Source organism: Schistocerca serialis, chromosome 2, assembly GCF_023864345.2.
Source record: "Schistocerca serialis cubense isolate TAMUIC-IGC-003099 chromosome 2, iqSchSeri2.2, whole genome shotgun sequence".
NCBI classification, from domain to species: Eukaryota; Metazoa; Arthropoda; class Insecta; order Orthoptera; family Acrididae; genus Schistocerca; species Schistocerca serialis.
The window spans coordinates 415317738-415334465 of NC_064639.1; the positions used below are offsets into that span (position 1 = coordinate 415317738).

Below are 16728 nucleotides of genomic sequence, written 5' to 3' on the forward strand. Positions count from 1 at the left end.
AGAATGTAGATGTAGACATAGATTTGCAAGTACACAAGAAGGAAACAACATGAAGATCTAAATCTGAAATTAATGAAACAATGTTCGAATTCATATGACATTGTAAAGGCAAAACAGTATTATATAGTAAACAAGGGTTTATTGTTCAGAGGATAGACTCTGCATAAATGAAAGTGGAACTTGTATTTCCCTGAGCAACATTTGGATACACTGGTTCATTACCTACATGACAGCTGTGGTTATTATAGAGCTAGAAGAACTGTGGCCGAAATTCAGGAAATTGTAATATTCAACAACTAACAGAGAAGAGTAAAGAAAAGATTGGCTATATGTAATAGATGGAAAAGTGTAAAGAGCACAACAGTACCATCAAAAGGATTAATGAATTCAGTCTTTCCTAGTGTCCCAAAATAATTAATCACAATGAATTTGCTGGGACCATTGTAAACATACTTTTGTAGTTCTGTATACTTTTTCAAAATGTATAAAACTGTACCCTATCAAGATGGCCAACACTAGAACTATTGCATAAAAACTAGAAACTGATTAATTTCACAATGTGGGCTTACCAAAGTCACTTTTGTCAAACAATGGGAATCAATTTATTTCTGAAAGAATTATGCAATGTATAGGGATATCAGTGAACCATGGACCTTGCCATTAGCAGGGTGGCTTGCATGCCTCAGCAATACACAAGACCAACTGTAATTACAACCACAGTGGAGGGGTATCTGTTGAGAGGGCAGACAAAAATGTGAGGGCACAGCCTTTTCAGTAGGTTCAAGGGCAACAGTCTGCAGGACTGATCAATGTGACTTTGTAACATCAACCAAAATGGCTTTCTTGTGCTGGTACTGCAAATGGCTGAAAGTGAGGGAAAATTACAGCAGTAATTTTTCCTGAGGGCATACAGCTCTATTGTATGGTTAAATGATGATGGCATCCTCTTGGGTACAATATTCCAAAGGTAAAATTAGTAATCCATTCAGATCTCCAGGTGGGGACTATTCAGGAGGATGTCATCATCAGAAGAAACAAAACATGCATTCTATGGATCGGAGCATGGAATGTTGGATACCTAAATTGGGCAGGTACTGAAATGGATAGCTTGAAGTTAGATATTGTGAAAATTAGTGAAGTTTGGTGGTAGGAGGAACTGGTCTCCTGGTCAGGTGAATACAGGGTTAAAAATACAAAATGAGATATGGGCATTGCAAGAGTGTATTTAATAATTAATAAAAACATAGGAATGATGGTATACTACTACGAACAGTACAGTGAAAGCATTATTGTAGGTAATGTAGACACGAGGCCCATACCTAACACACTAGTACAAGTTTATAAGCCAGCTAGCTCTGCAGATGATGAAGAGATTGAATAAATGTATGGTGAGATAATAGAAATTAATCAGATGGTCACGGAAGATGAAAATTTAACTGTGATGTGGGACTGGAATTCAATACTAGGAAAAGAAATAGATGACAAAATAATAGGTGAATATGGACTGGGAGAAAGGAATGAAAGAGCAAGCCACCTGGCAGAAATTTGCATAGAGCATAATTTAATCATGGCTATCGCTAGGTTTAAGAATCATAAAAGAAGAGGAAGAGGTCTGGAGACACTTTAAAGTTTCAGATTGATTATCTAACGGTATGGCAGAGATTTAGGAACCAGATTTTAAATTGTAAGACATTTTCAGGTGCAGATATGGACTTGAACCACAATTTATTGGTTATGAACTTTTAAACTGAAGAAATTGAAAAAGTCGGAAATTGCAGAGATGGGACCTGGATAAGTTGAAAGAATCAGAGGTTGTTGAGGGTTTGAAAGGAAGCATTAGGCAACAGTTGACTAGAACAGGCGAAAGGAATACAGTAGAAGACAAATGGATAGGTTTACGAGATGAGAAAGTGAAGGTAGCAGAGGACCAAATAGATAAAAAGACAAGGCCTAGTAGAAATCATTGGATAACACAAGAGATATTGAACTTAACTGATAAAAGAAGAAAATTAAAAATTGCAGCAAATGAAGCGGGCCAAAGGGAATACAGATGTATAAAAACTGAGATTAACAGGAAGTGCAAATTGGCTAAGCAGGAATGGCTTGAGGACAAATGTAAGGATTTAGAAGCATATTCCACTATTGAAAAGATAGAGACCACCTACAAGAACATTAAAGAAGCCTTTGGTGAGAAGAGAAGCAGCTGTACGAATATCAAGAGCTCAGGTGGAAAACCAGTCCTAAGCAAAGAAGATAAACCTGAAAGGTGAAAAAAGTGTGAAGAGGGCCTATACAAGGGAGATGAACTTGAAGGTACTATTATAGAAAGGGAAGTGGATGTCAATGAACATGAGATGGGAGACATGATACTCCAAAGAATTTGACAGATCTCTGAAAGATCTAGGTCAAAACAAGGCCCCAGTGTAGATGATATTCTGCCAGAACTCCTGATAGCCATGGGAGAGCCAGCCATGACAAAACTCTTCCATCTGGTGTGCAAGATGTATGAGACAGATGAAATATCCTCAGACTTCAAAAAGAATGTAGTAATTCTAATGCCAAAGAAAGCAGTTGCTGAAAGGTGTGAAAAAACCAAACCACAAGTTTTAACATGAATTCTTTACAGAAGAATGGAATAATCATAGAAGCCCACCTTGGGAAATCAGTTTTGATTCCAGAGAAGTGTAGGAAAAAGTGAGGCAACACTGACCCTATGAATTAGCTTAGAAGATAAGGAAACACAAACCTACATTTATAGCGTATGCAGACTTGGAGACAGCTTTTGACCATGTTGATTGGAATACTCTCTTTGAAATTCTGAAGGTAGCAGGGGTAAAATATGGGGAGTGAAAGGCTATTTACAACATGAAACATAGATTATAAGTAATTAAGACAAAAAGAGAATAAAAGCTGTCGAAATGTGGTGCTATAGAAGAATGTTGAAGATTAGATGGGTTGATCACATAACTAATGAGGAGATACTGAATGGAATTGGAGAGACAAAAAATCTGGTGATCCACTAAACCACAAGAAAGTATCAGTTGATAGGACACATTCTGAGACATCAAGGGATCACTAATTTAGTACTTTAGGGAAGTGTGAGAGCTAAAACACAGAGGGCGATGAAGAGATGGATATAGTAAGTAGATTCAAGGGGATGTAGGTTGCAGCAGTTATTCAGACATGAAGAGCCTCATACATGATAGAGCAGCATGGAGTGCTGCATCAAACCAGTCTTCAGACTGAAGACCGCAACAGCAACATAGGTATGTAGAAAATTAATGTCATAAAAATTTACACATATTTTTCCCAAGAGAATATGAATCAAACAATCATGAAAGGCATCAATACATTATGCAGAACACATTACAATAAAACACACTGCTTGGGGGAGTCATATGTAAAATTTTAAAAATGTTATCAACAACCTGTGGAATGTGTTTACTGGATTTGCTACTTATGAACTAAGGTCTGGGGAAGACCTACCAACATAACAAACTGAATTTCCCATCTTAAGTGAAATAGTTCAAGAAATGATGAAGAAACATGCTCTGGAAAGGAAAAACAGGCATGAAAAAATGTACAACCAACCAGTTTCAACATAAGTGAGTCATTAAAAAAATGTTCACAGTAGGGTAAATGAAAAGATAATAAATGTGTGTACCATGACCCTTTAAAGGTAATCATAACTGCTCATACAATGTTTATGAACTATTTCATCCATGATCTAATGAAATATTTGGCTTAAAAAGAGAATTAATTTTGGACAAATACATCATGTTTGTAAACATTTGAAATTTTACCCACCCCTTCCTGAAGTTTTTTTTTTAATTTGGGAAACATCCACTTTGTTAATGAAACTGAAAACATTATGGAAAATGAATAAAGTGAATAGGTAGAGAGTTTGCTGCTCTTTGGTGAACACACTATGTAGCAAGTAGTGCCTTCCCCATGGAGTGTTTCCATATTTTTCTTTCTGGTGCATTCCTTCACATATTGTTTCAGTAAAAGATTCTGTCCCTGAATCTAAGGTTCTGTTCTAGGTTTTATTCTGTGTAGGGTTTTGTACCACTTTATGGTTCAAATCTGTTCTGAAATGTTACTTTGATGGGGGTCAGCAGACTTAAGAATAGTAGCTCATAATGGAAATAAGTATTGAATAACTTAATCTGCTTCACACACCCATGTACAACATCAAAACTCACATAATCACCAAAAGCATCTTAGTCAACCTCTATAGCAAATTTTGAATTTTCTTAATGTTTCCATACTATACCTTCTGCAGCCAGTTGTCAGTGCTAAGGAGCAATTTTTCTACCATCCATACATGCTGCACCAAGTAGTCATGATTACTAGATCCAGCGAAGTAAATTCACATTGGAAGCATTGGAATTAAGCTGCTGATAAATATATTACACTGGTCAATCTTTCATGACAGTGGAAGTCAATGAATTGAGGTTTAAGTCAGCTTGCAGAAGATTCTGATTTTTGTGTAGCATATTTTTGTATGCAGGAAAAAACATGTTCATATGATGAATGGTAGGAGAGAGAGTATGGAAGATTTTATTTTATTGTGTCATCTATGAGAAATAAGAAAACACAATCATTTCCTGCTATTTTAAATTTCAAATATATCTAAAATATTTATTTCAAAAATTATCATGTTGTGTATTGGTGAACATAAATGCCAGTAATTGAGATTTACTGTGTGCTAATAATTAGAATTTTGTTTACTGAAGCACACTGATAGAATATGTGAGTGTGGAGGCAGATGTCTAATGCTATTTCAGTAGAAATTTGATGAAAAATATTTAGCCTGTTTGAAATGAACAATAATGAAATCTGTACAAATAACTACAGAATCTTTTTCAGCTTGATGACATCAAAAGTCAAACAATGTACACTGAAGTGCCAAAGAAACTGGTATAGGCATGCATATTCAAATACAGACATACGTAAAAGGAGAATACAGCACTGCAGTAGGCAACACCTATATAAGACAAAAAGTGCCTGGCACAATTCTTAGATCACCTACTGCTGCTACAACGGCAGGTTGCAAAGATTTAAGTGAGTTTGAATGTGGTGTTACAATCAGCGCATGAGCAATAGGACACAGCATCTCTGAAGTAGTGATGCACTGGGGATTTTCCCGTATGACCATTTCACGAGTGCACAATGAATATCAGAAATCTGGTGCAACATCGGATCTCCAACATTGCTGTGGTTCGAAAAAGATCCTGCAAGAATGGAACCAATGATGACTGAAGAGAATCATTCAACATGATAGAAGTGCAACCCTTCTGCAAATTGCTGCAGTTTTCAATGCTGGGACACGGACAAGTGTCAGTGTGCAAACCATTCAACAAAACATCATCAATGTGGGCTTTCAGAGCTGAAGGTCCACTCATGTACCCCTGGTGACTGGAGGACACAAAGCTTTGCACCTCACCTGGGCCCATCAACACCAACATTGGACTGTTGATGACTGGAAACGTGTTGCCTGGTCAGGCGATTCTCATTTCAAATTGTATTGAGTGGATGAACGTGTACGGGTATGGAGACAATCTCATGAATCTGTGGGCCCTGCATGTCAGCAGGGGACTGTTCAAGCTGGTGGAGTCTCTGTAATGGTGTGGAGCGTGTACAGTTGGAGTGATATGGTACCCCCAATGCATCTAGATACAACTCTGATAGGTAACACGTACATAAGCATCCTGTCTGATCACCTGCATCCATTCATGTACATTGTGCATTCCGATGGACTTGGGCAATTCCAGCAGGACAAAATGACACCCCATGTGTCCAGAATTGCTACAGAGTGGCTCCAGGAACACTTTTCTAAATTTAAACACTTCTGCTGGTCACCAAACTACCCAGACATGAACATTATTGAGCATATCTGTGATGCTTTGCAACGTGCTCTTCAGAAGGAATCTCCACCCCCTCATACTCTTACAGATTTATGGACAGCCCTGCAGGATTCATGGCGTCAGATCCCTCCAGCACTACTTCAGACATTAGTTACGTCCATGCCACATCATGTTGCGGCACTTCTGCATGCTCGTGGGAGTCCTACACGATATTAGGTAGGTGTACCAGTTTCTTTGGCTCTTCAGTGCATAAGCTAGTATCATTAGCAGTTAAAATAATGTAAAGTTATTTGTTTGAACTGAAGGAAAATCAGAATCACTTTAGTATCATAAAGGGCCAGTTGTAGATACATGTGCCATGTTATAACCATAAAAGAATCTGAAGTAAAATCAGTGGCCTACATAAAAATAGAGATAAATGTTTGCCGTTGCTCAGCCATTCAGGCAAGAGTTGAGAACAAGTAAACCATTTAAAAATAGAATAAATGCTCATTTGGAACATAAAAGTGCTGGCACTGAATTACTATTATGTCTGTAATGTGGAAGAAAGATAAAATTGTATGATTGGTTTTTGCTGCAGAGTGGCATGTAATGGTCATTGTTTTTTGCTGTAAAGTGGCATGTAATGCTCATTGTTAATTCCTTCCCAGCTCCCAGTCCAGCACTATACATCGTTCTAGTCCACTAACACACCCACATGTCTCTCTCTCTTTTTCCCCCTCCTCTGCTTCTTTCTTTCTTTCTCATCTGCTACTTCTCCCTCCCCCCTCCAATCTGACCTTCCAACTGCACATAGCTGCTATAACCTGTTCCTCCATGGCCCTACATCATCCCATAAGCAGTACTTTATTTTCTCCATCCTTACCTTGCTAACCCTCCTCCTCTCTGTCCCAGCCTCCTCCTTACACCCACTGTCCAGATTCCTTCTCCCATTATGTGCAGCTCCTTCCAGTCTGGCCTCAGTGGCCAGAGACAGTGGTCATGTGCGTGTCAGTTGTGCTTGTGTGAATGTGTGTGTGTGTGCGTGTTGTTTACTTTATAAGAAAGCCTTTTGTCTGAAAACTCATATGTTTAGAAGTCTTTTTCATGTGCCTGTCTGCAACTCAATATCTCCTCTATATGGTGGGTAGAAATCTATTTATTTATATAATTTTATAAACCATTTGTAGAAAGTCTATGCACTTCACATGGGATACACACAGTTTCAGAGTGAATGGTCATTTGCTTGCAGCTGAAGAGATTTGCAGTGCACTGTCTATATTAAACAGGGATTACAGATTTTACCCTCCAATTTATAGGTTTCTCTAAAAAGTTGCAAGAAAAGCAGGACATTCCTATGCACACTCATCTTCATCATAAATAATTCTACCAAAGATTTCATTCCTCACACAAGTTACCAACTTTCTTGCCACTCCATCATGCTATAAGCCAATTGCAATACTTACTGTAACTAATGGCACTACATGGAGAACAAACATAATATGCCAAATGTGTGAGGACCGAGACTGTAAATTATGGTATGATCACGATTGCCATTTTAATAAAAAGTCCTACTCATATCACATACATACCTGAGACCCCTGGAGCCACGCGGTCGCTCAGATTGGGTTGAGAAGGCACTGCTTGTCACACTCACAACACTCTCAATATCGCTATCACCAAAGTCACCCATTATATCTTTGTCTGGTGACCGATGCATTCTGGATGGTGGCATTGTACTTCGTGGTAAATCACTGTCACTAAGTCCAGTGTAATGATGATCCCATCCTACAAAATTAAATGCATTTGTGACAAAAAAGGTAGTCAAGCAAAACTAAAAATACTTCTATTAATGAACCATTACAATAAAATGGGAAAACATGGAAGACAGATAGCTGCAATTCAAACTAGGAAACTCACTATCACCTACAAACCAATTATGATGCTTTATTCAAAAAAATTCATTTATTCATTTACTGAAATGAAATTATCATTTTAAAAATTATGTAAACTGAAATTGTCCGTTTGTCAACAAAATGACTAATTATTATTCATTCCATGAATATCTGCACATAGCTTCCCTGCAGTAGTGGGCACCATATGTGATTGCCAACAAGTTGTACTATTCTATTCTCACTGTCAACCAAATGTGTTCTAAAACATTTCAATAAAAAATAAGTAAATGATCTGTCAAACATAAAATTAACTATGTAATTAAAATCTATATCACCTCCAAAAGTGGAATTTGTTTTTCAATATTTTTTTATATGTTAAGTCATATTATACTTGTAACCTGACAGTATCTCCCATGAGAATGAAAACATTCTTGCTAACACATTTTAGAATCCTCAAACTGTTTCTAGAATGTAATTTTTGCTGTGGAATTTGACTCCTGTAGTGATTTCGTGTTTATTTATTCTATGTCAGCAAAACATCATTCTTTCATTATTATTTTCAACTTCAGAAAAAGAAGTAATCATAGCATATCATGTCTAATAGAGAGTGTTGTTTTTGTTTGAAGATTCATGAAAAATTAGTAATTTGCGCTGCAACTTGGGCGAGTTGTTTCACCATCAATTTGAATATTTTATTGTATTGTTTGATGCAAATGACACAGAACACCCAAATAACAATTTTTATAAATTTTAAAACCTGGTGACAAGAACATCTGGTATACAATACCATTTAAATCAAAGAGTGTAGTATGCACAAACTTCAAATTTCATTGAAATGTCAGTTTACTTTCAACATTAGCTCCTCAGGAAGATTTGCTTTTGACAGCTTATCTTCATCACACCCATACATCTGTGTTCCATCACCACCCATGGCTCATTAATACTTTCAATTCATCAGCTCATGAGCAATATTTATTCAGCTCTGTTTTAGTTTAAACGTAACAATTTCAGAACAAGTGTTGGTGACACATTTAATGTGCAAAACACTTTAAAAAATTTCTTTGCATGAAACAAATGATATGCTAACATCATCAACAACCTCCATGATACTGATATGATGACTGTGAATAAACATTTTCTTCACTTTTATGAAATTGTTATCAGAGTTTGACTTACTGGGACAGCAAAGCCACTCTTCATCTTCAGCAGTTCATGACCACCTTCGTAATGTTTAAGCCCCTTGTAACTACTTACATCATTCACATAACGTACATCAAAAGCAACAGTCAGATTTTTAATGATGTGGTGAACTTTATTCCATTTGCAAACTCTAGTGCAATTTTTTTTTTTGTTTTACCACAAATTAAAACTCATTGTGGATATATCAATACTTTCAATTTTTTTGAGAATATGTAGTCACCAGAGAGAGTGAGAGTGAGAGAGAGAGAGAGAGAGAGAGAGAGAGAGAGAGAGAGAGAGAGAGAGAGAGAGGTGGAGGGGGAGAGGCACATGGAAACAGCAACCATATTTATCTTTTGACATATTCTGACTAATCAAAATTACAAACTTTCTCTGCCTAAACAGTTAACATAAACCTATTCTACACTTGTGCCATTTATTAATTTCTACATTTTGATAATACAAGGAGAAACAACCACAGGTTGTAGACAGCTTCAGGGAGAGTATTAGGGAACGATTGACAAGAATGGGGGAAAGAAATACAGTAGAAGAAGGATGGGCAGCTTTGAGAGACGAAATAGTGAAGGTAGTAGAGGATCAAGTAGGTAAAAAGATGAGAGCTAATAGAAATTCTTGGATAACAGAAGACATATTGAATTTAATTGATGAAACGAGAAAATATAAAAATGCAGTAAATGAAGCAGGCAAAATGGAATACAAATGTCTCAAAAATGATATCGACAGGAAGTGCAAAATGGCTAAGCAGGGATGGCTAGAGGACAAATGTACGGATGTAGAGGCATATATCACTAGGGCTAAGATAGATACTGCCTACAGGAGAATTAAAGAGACCTTTGGGGAAAAGAGAACGACCTGTATGAATAGCAAGAGCTCAGATGGAAACCCAGTTCTAAGCAAAGAAGGGAAAGCAAAAAGGTGGAAGGAGTGTATAGAGGGTCTATGCAAGGGTGATGTTCTTGAGGACAATATTATAGAAATGGAAGAGAATGTAGATGAAGATGAAATAGGAGATATGATACTGCGTGAAGATTTTGACAGAGCACTGAAAGACTTAAGTCAAAACAAGGCCCCAGGAGTAGACAAGATTCCATTAGAACTACTGACAGCCTTGGGAGAGCCAGGCCTAACAAAACTCTACCACCTGATGAGCAAGATGTATGCGACAGGCGAAATGACCTCAGACTTCAAGAAAAATATAATAATTCCAATCCCAAAGAAAGCAGGTGTTGACAGATGTGAAAATTACCAAACTATCAGTTTAATAAGCCATGGCTGCAAAATACTGACACAAATTATTTACAGACAAATGGAAAAACTGGTAGAAGCTGACTTTGGGGATGATCAGATTAGATTCCATAGAAATGTTGGAACATGTGAGGCAATACTGACCCTATGACTTATCTTAGAAAATAGATTAAGGAAAGGCAAACCTACATTTCTAGCATTTGTAGACTTAGAGAAAGGCTTTGACAATGTTGAATGGAATACTCTCTTTCAAATTCTGAAGGTGGCAGGGGTAAAATACAGGGAGCGAAAGGCTATTTACAATTTGTACAGCAAGCAGATGGCAGTTATAAGAGTCGAGGGGCACGAAAGGGAAGCATTGGTTGGGAAGGGAGTGAGACAGGGTTGTAGCCTATCCCCGATGTTATTCAATCTGTATATTGAGCAAGCAGTAAAAGAAACAAAAGAAAAATTTGAAGTTGGAAGTAAAATCCGTGGAAAAGAAATAAAAACTTTGAGGTTCGCTGATGACATTGTAATTCTGTCAAAGACAGCAAAAGACCTGCAAGAGCAGCTGAACGGAATGGACAGTGTCTTGAAAGAAGAATATAAGATGAACATCAACAAAGGCAAAACAAGAATAATGGAATGTAGGTGAATTAAATCGGGTGATGCTGCAGGACTTAGATTAGGAAATGAGATGCTTAAAGTAATAAATGAGTTTTGCTATTTGGGGAGCAAAATAACTTATGATGGTCGAAGTAGGGAGGATATAAAATGTAGACTGGCAATGGCAAGGAAAGCATTTCTGAGGAAGAAAAATTTGTTAACATCGAGTATAGATTTAAGTGTCAGGAAGTTATTTCTGAAAGTATTTGTATGGAGTGTAGCCATGTATGGAAGTGAAACACGGACGATAAATAGTTTAGACAAGAAGAAAATAGAAGCTTTTGAAATGTGGTGCTACAGAAGAATGAAGAATGCTGAAGATTAGATGGGTAGATCACATAACTAATGAGGAGGTATTGAATAGAATTGGAGAGAAGAGAAATTTGTGGCACAACTTGACTAGATGAAGGGATCAGTTGCTAGGGCGTATTCTGAGGCACCAAGGAATCACCAATTTAGTAGTGGAGGGCAGCATGGAGGGTAAAACTCGTAGATGGAGACAAAGAGATGAATACACTAAACAGATTGAGATGGATGTAGGTTGCAGTAGGTACTGGGAAATGAAGAACCTTGCACAGGATAGAGTAGCATGGAGAGCTGTATCAAACCAATCTCTGGACTGAGGACCACAACAACAACAACAACAACAAGGAGAAATAAAATAAAAAAGGACAAACTCTTTACATTAATTTTTATTTTCACTGCTTCTTTAGTTAACTTAGACTGCCATCTGTTGTATCGCTACTTTTAATAATCATCGTCATCATCGTCCTTGACAGGGCAGCTGTGAAATTTATAGCTTCATTGTTGCAAATATTTGGCTGTTTCTGCTGAATATGTTGTGATTTCTGAGGTTGTGGTTTTGCTGGGTCCTGAGAATACAGCTGTTCCTCCTCCTTTGAAAACAGTGAATATCAATGTCTCTCCTTCCAGACATATCTTCCGTCCACCATTGTATCTTTGGCTGTGTAGAACAGCAGCTGACCCTTGCCCCCCTTCATTCAAAAGTGGATATTTTGTAATGGAAGCCACCTAATCTATATGCGGAACAGTGGAAATTAAAATGTCCTATGCAGGGTGTATACCTGGGCAAGGAAAAAAATTCCCGTATTATTCCCGGATATCCCGTCTAAAAAATATGCTTTTTCCCGGGCGAAAATACACTTTTTCTGTGCAAAGTGACAGTAGATTTTCCGTAGATTTTCCCTCGGAACTGCAAAACTTATCAATCCTTTGAATGGTTAACGTCTTATATAATCGCCTAGAACTTCCCGAAAAAAAGGAAAAGACGGAGCATTGATTTGCAGCAACATATATGGTGCATATTTTCGTATTAAGAAAGTATAAATTCGAATTGCACCAAACACAGCGCGTTAGTTTCCGGAGCCTTGCAACCGAGGTTGCGATGTCCTTTCGTAAACGAGTCATCTCAAGTCACGAGATCTCGCCAGCCGATGACAGCAGCTATTCAGAGCATAGGACACGTGTTATAGTCAGACAATAGCAAGATTACTGGTTACATAGCGCGAACACACAAGAGGAAAAGTTAACGGTTTACATTAATGTACACAGTACCGTATATCTACAAGAAAAGCTGAGCTTTCACATGTAATATTGGTCTCTAAGATTAACACGCTACAATAGAAGCTAAGCTTTCATATGTAATATTGATCTTTTTTTCGTGTGTTATACTTTAAGATACATCACACAAATGTGCCAGTAAATTTAAAAGTGTGGCATAAATGCCTCGGCTCGAAATTCTTGTAAGTGGCTGGTCCTCAAACTGTTCAGTTTCGAACGCTCTGTGATTTAGATATCCATCCCACTTTCTCACAGGTAACATAATTCATCTTGCGTAAAAAGAAATTTACTTTGAAAGTAACACTTTTCTAACCACCGTTCGCAATACTGTTAGAAATAGGTTCGATTTATCAGTTGCTAGAGAGCGCCAGAAAACGCATAATCGTGCGTGTGCAACTGCAGTGGTGTAGTAAGCCCGCATGTTCGTGTGTATAAAGCACTAAGAGAGCTTACATTACATCATAAAAGAAACAGGGCATCAGAGGATACCCCAAAGAGCATCGAAATTTCGTAAACCATACTATAATGCATAATTCGGCTTGAAGTGCAAATTGGCTTTTTCCAGATTCACAATGAAGTAGGTCCCATCTGATAGAAAGCTTCTCAGTGCGGTTTTTGGGATGTAAATGTTCTTGGAGTACCAGTACTCTACGATCCCATGTTTGGTTCTTTATTATGGCACAATGCCATACATGGCAGAAGATGATAACGTGCACTTGAAATTCAGCGAACAGTTGGAACTAGCCAATACTGTAGAATGAAACACTTCGTTTCAAATAAATTGATTGCCTCCGCGGAATTTCTTTAGCAAACTTGCAAAAATAACTTCATTCTTCTGCAAGGCAATTAATGCTTGGCTGCTACTAACTTGGAAAGAAAAGAAAATCAGAAAACTGAAATTAATAATATATGTTTGCCCTCCGTAATTATGTGAATGTATTTTAATTCACTTGATAGCTCCCGGCCACAGAAATCCGTTTTGTGTTCATTTGGCGTGGGAGCTATACACGAAGAGAAGCAGCGAAATCACTTAACGTAAACATGGGTCACGTGGAGACTAACACCCTCCCCACTACAACTCGGACAACTCTGTGCAAGCGCGAATCTGGCAGCTAGGGCGCGCGAGAAAAATTTTTCTAGTTCGCATCTGGTTGCTTGCTGCTACTACCGATACAGCTAACAGCCAAACTTCAAGTAGCGGGAAGCGGGAGAAAGTACTGCTTATACGCGAGTCAAATGCGCATGCGCAACAGACCGCTGGCAACTGGTCAAACGAACCTGATGTGAACAGTTGTGACGTCACGCTCACAGCAAGCAGTTTATTGTTACGAAGAATTACAGTCTGCGCCCTACGGCCTTTGACGTATTTTTGCTATCTGTAGACGCTTGTGCGTGCACGGTGTTTTGTTGTCGTAAATTGCACATTTCCTTTGCCACTAAAGTTATTTTTTTTCCCTCTCGTTTATATTTATATCCAGTAGCAGGCTACAATAACATTCTTTGCTAGAGAATCAATTCTGCAGTCAAAATTACAAAAAATTAACTCAAAGCTAAATCAATGAAAAATTCCCGGAATTCCGAAAAATTCCCGGGTTTTTCCCGCATTTCCCGGTTGTCCCGGGTCGTATACACCCTGCCTATGGTACCTCTCCTACTCCCAGTTGGCCAGTTTGACATCCTAACCCCCTTAAAAAAAAACTCATAGTTAATATTGGGTGGGATTATCTGTGACCTGCAGAAAATATGCACTCTTTGTTGCCTATTAGCTTATAATTTTCTCTTTTGTTTGACCTAAAATCAAATATAGGAAACATAAAACCAATAAAGACAAGAGACAAGCAAGACAGTATACATTTCTTCAATCCTTAGGCCCCAGCACTCTTTTCTCTCTAATCTTGCAACAGCTTTACATGACCTGCTTTTGTATTTATGAAAGAATTTATTACCTCATCAAGGTTTGTCAAATGTTTTGCTACATGAAAAAACAAAATGTTGTCTAACACTGAAAAAGCTGTTAACACAAATAGTACCCAAGACTGGTGTGGTTTCTTGATTTTATTGCGACTATTTTGTCACTGTCTGCCAGATACAATGAAACACGCCTTTCTAATATTGAAGCAATTGTAACACATGCCTAGTAAGCAAGACTGCTTTGGTGCAAATGCTCATTTTTATGTACCTCACTTACATAAATAACACAAAAAACATAATTCACAAAGTACCAATATCAAATGCCTATTAAGCCTACTACAAGCAAAAAGTTTTACATTAGGAAATAGTTTCACATTTCATACATACGATTCAATTTCTCAAGCATGAGATCAAAAAGTAGTAGTACAAAACTTTTATATAAATTTGGAATCGTCATATTCTTCCATATAATTTGTGTTATATCCCCAATTCTTCTCATTTCTCGTTCCAACAAACACTCTTGTCATCACTAATTTTGAACTATTCCTGCCATTGTCAAAACTTATTCTCCAGTTAACTTCATTAACCCTGCCAGAATCACAGGTACACTTATCCCGCATTTATTCTCCAGTTAGGTGTTATTACATGTTCATACATCGTGTTAACCATGCTATTCCAACAAAAGAACTTAAAATGGCTGCCAACTGGGCACTGTACAACTGGTGCCGAAGAGATCTGGCAAAAATTTTCTTGGATACACCGAGAATATAATATGTAATCTATCTTACATGTTATTCCTGTTAGTAATTTATTTCCACTCTGTAATCTGAATCTATGGATTTCGCTAATAATTATAACAACACTGATTATTTGTACATCCAATCAAACCACATACACAAACAGCAATTGGCATTCATTCATTACAGCAATTGGCATTCATTCATTCAGGTTCATTCGGCTCAACTTCTAGAGCTCTGTCCCCTTTTGCCTGCAGGAAAGTTTTTTGTTTCTAGATGCGAAGGGTATTCCCCTGGCAGAACATCACATACACTATGCACACATCGAAAAATCAATTTATTATTCATTCAGAAATCATCTTAGAATGTGTTAAAAAATATTCAAAAATCAATTGGGATGTGTTTCAAAATTATATGAATAATTTATAGACCCGCTAAGGTGGTGGTGAAACTGATAGCTGTACCACAGGTGCAACAACAATGGAGGGATGTCTATCAAGAGGCCAGACAAATATGTGGTTCCTGAAGAGCAGCAGGAACGTTTTCAGAATTTGCAGGAGCAACAGTCTGGATGTTGACTGATCTGGCCTTGAAACATTAGCCAACATGGACTTGATATGTTGGTATTATGAAATGCTTGAAAGGAATGGGAAACTACAGCCCTTATTTTTCCCAAGACATGCAGCTTTATTGTATGGCTTAATGGTGATGGTATCCTCTTGGGTAAAATAGCCCTCCATCTAGATTACTATGCACGAGCTACTGAGGAGGATGCTGTTATCGGGAAAACTAAAACTGGAATTCTATGGATCAGAGCATGGAATGTTAAATCCCTTAATTGGATAGGTATGTTAGAGAATTTAAAGAGGGAAGTGGATAGTTTGAAGTTAGATATAATGGAAATTAGTAAAATCTGGCAGTAGGATAAACTGCACTTGTGTCCAGATGAGTACACTAATATAAATACAAAATAAAATATGGATAATGCAAAAGTACATAGAATAATGAATAAGAAAACAGCAATAGGGTTAAAGTACTATGAGCAGCATAGTGACACAATATCACAGCCAGCAGACAAGAAGCCAGCACCCACCATGGTAGTATAAATTCATATGCCTGTTGGATCCGTAGATATCAAATAGATTGAAAAAATCAACAATGAGTTAAAAATAAATTAGAAAAGAGAGAAAAAATTTTTACTGTGATATTGTACTAGAATTTGATGATAGGAAAAGGAAGAGAATGAAAAATAATAGGAAAATATGGTCTGTGGGAGATGACCAAAAATTGGGAAACCACCTGGTAGAATTTTGCACTGAGACAATTTAATCATTGCAAACATTTGTTTTAAGAATCATGACAGAAGGTGTATACATGGACAAGAACTGGAGACACCAGGAGGTTTCAGATAACTTATATAATGGTATCACAGAAATTTCACAATCGGGTTTGGAACAGCAAAATGTTTCCAGGGGCAGATATGGACACTGACCATTATTTAGTGTTTATGAAGTGTAGACTAAAACTGTAGAAACTCCAGAAAGGTAGGACATTAATGAGATGTGGCTGGAGAAATCGATAGAACCAGTGGTTTTTGACACTTTCAAAGAGAGCATGAGGCAATGAATGCTTGAAACAGGGAGCATAATAAAGGATGAGTGG

General features: G+C 37.5%; 1 protein-coding gene across 1 annotated transcript in view; it reads right to left on the minus strand.

Annotated features, from left to right (window-relative positions):
- The window catches only part of LOC126457260 (regulating synaptic membrane exocytosis protein 2), a 1246504-nt gene that overhangs the window by 487669 nt on the left and 742107 nt on the right, over positions 1-16728 (minus strand). The window contains exon 17 of the mRNA XM_050093425.1: positions 7442-7637. Coding sequence (XP_049949382.1) covers positions 7442-7637 — 196 coding nt within the window. The remainder of the gene's footprint in view (positions 1-7441; positions 7638-16728) is intronic.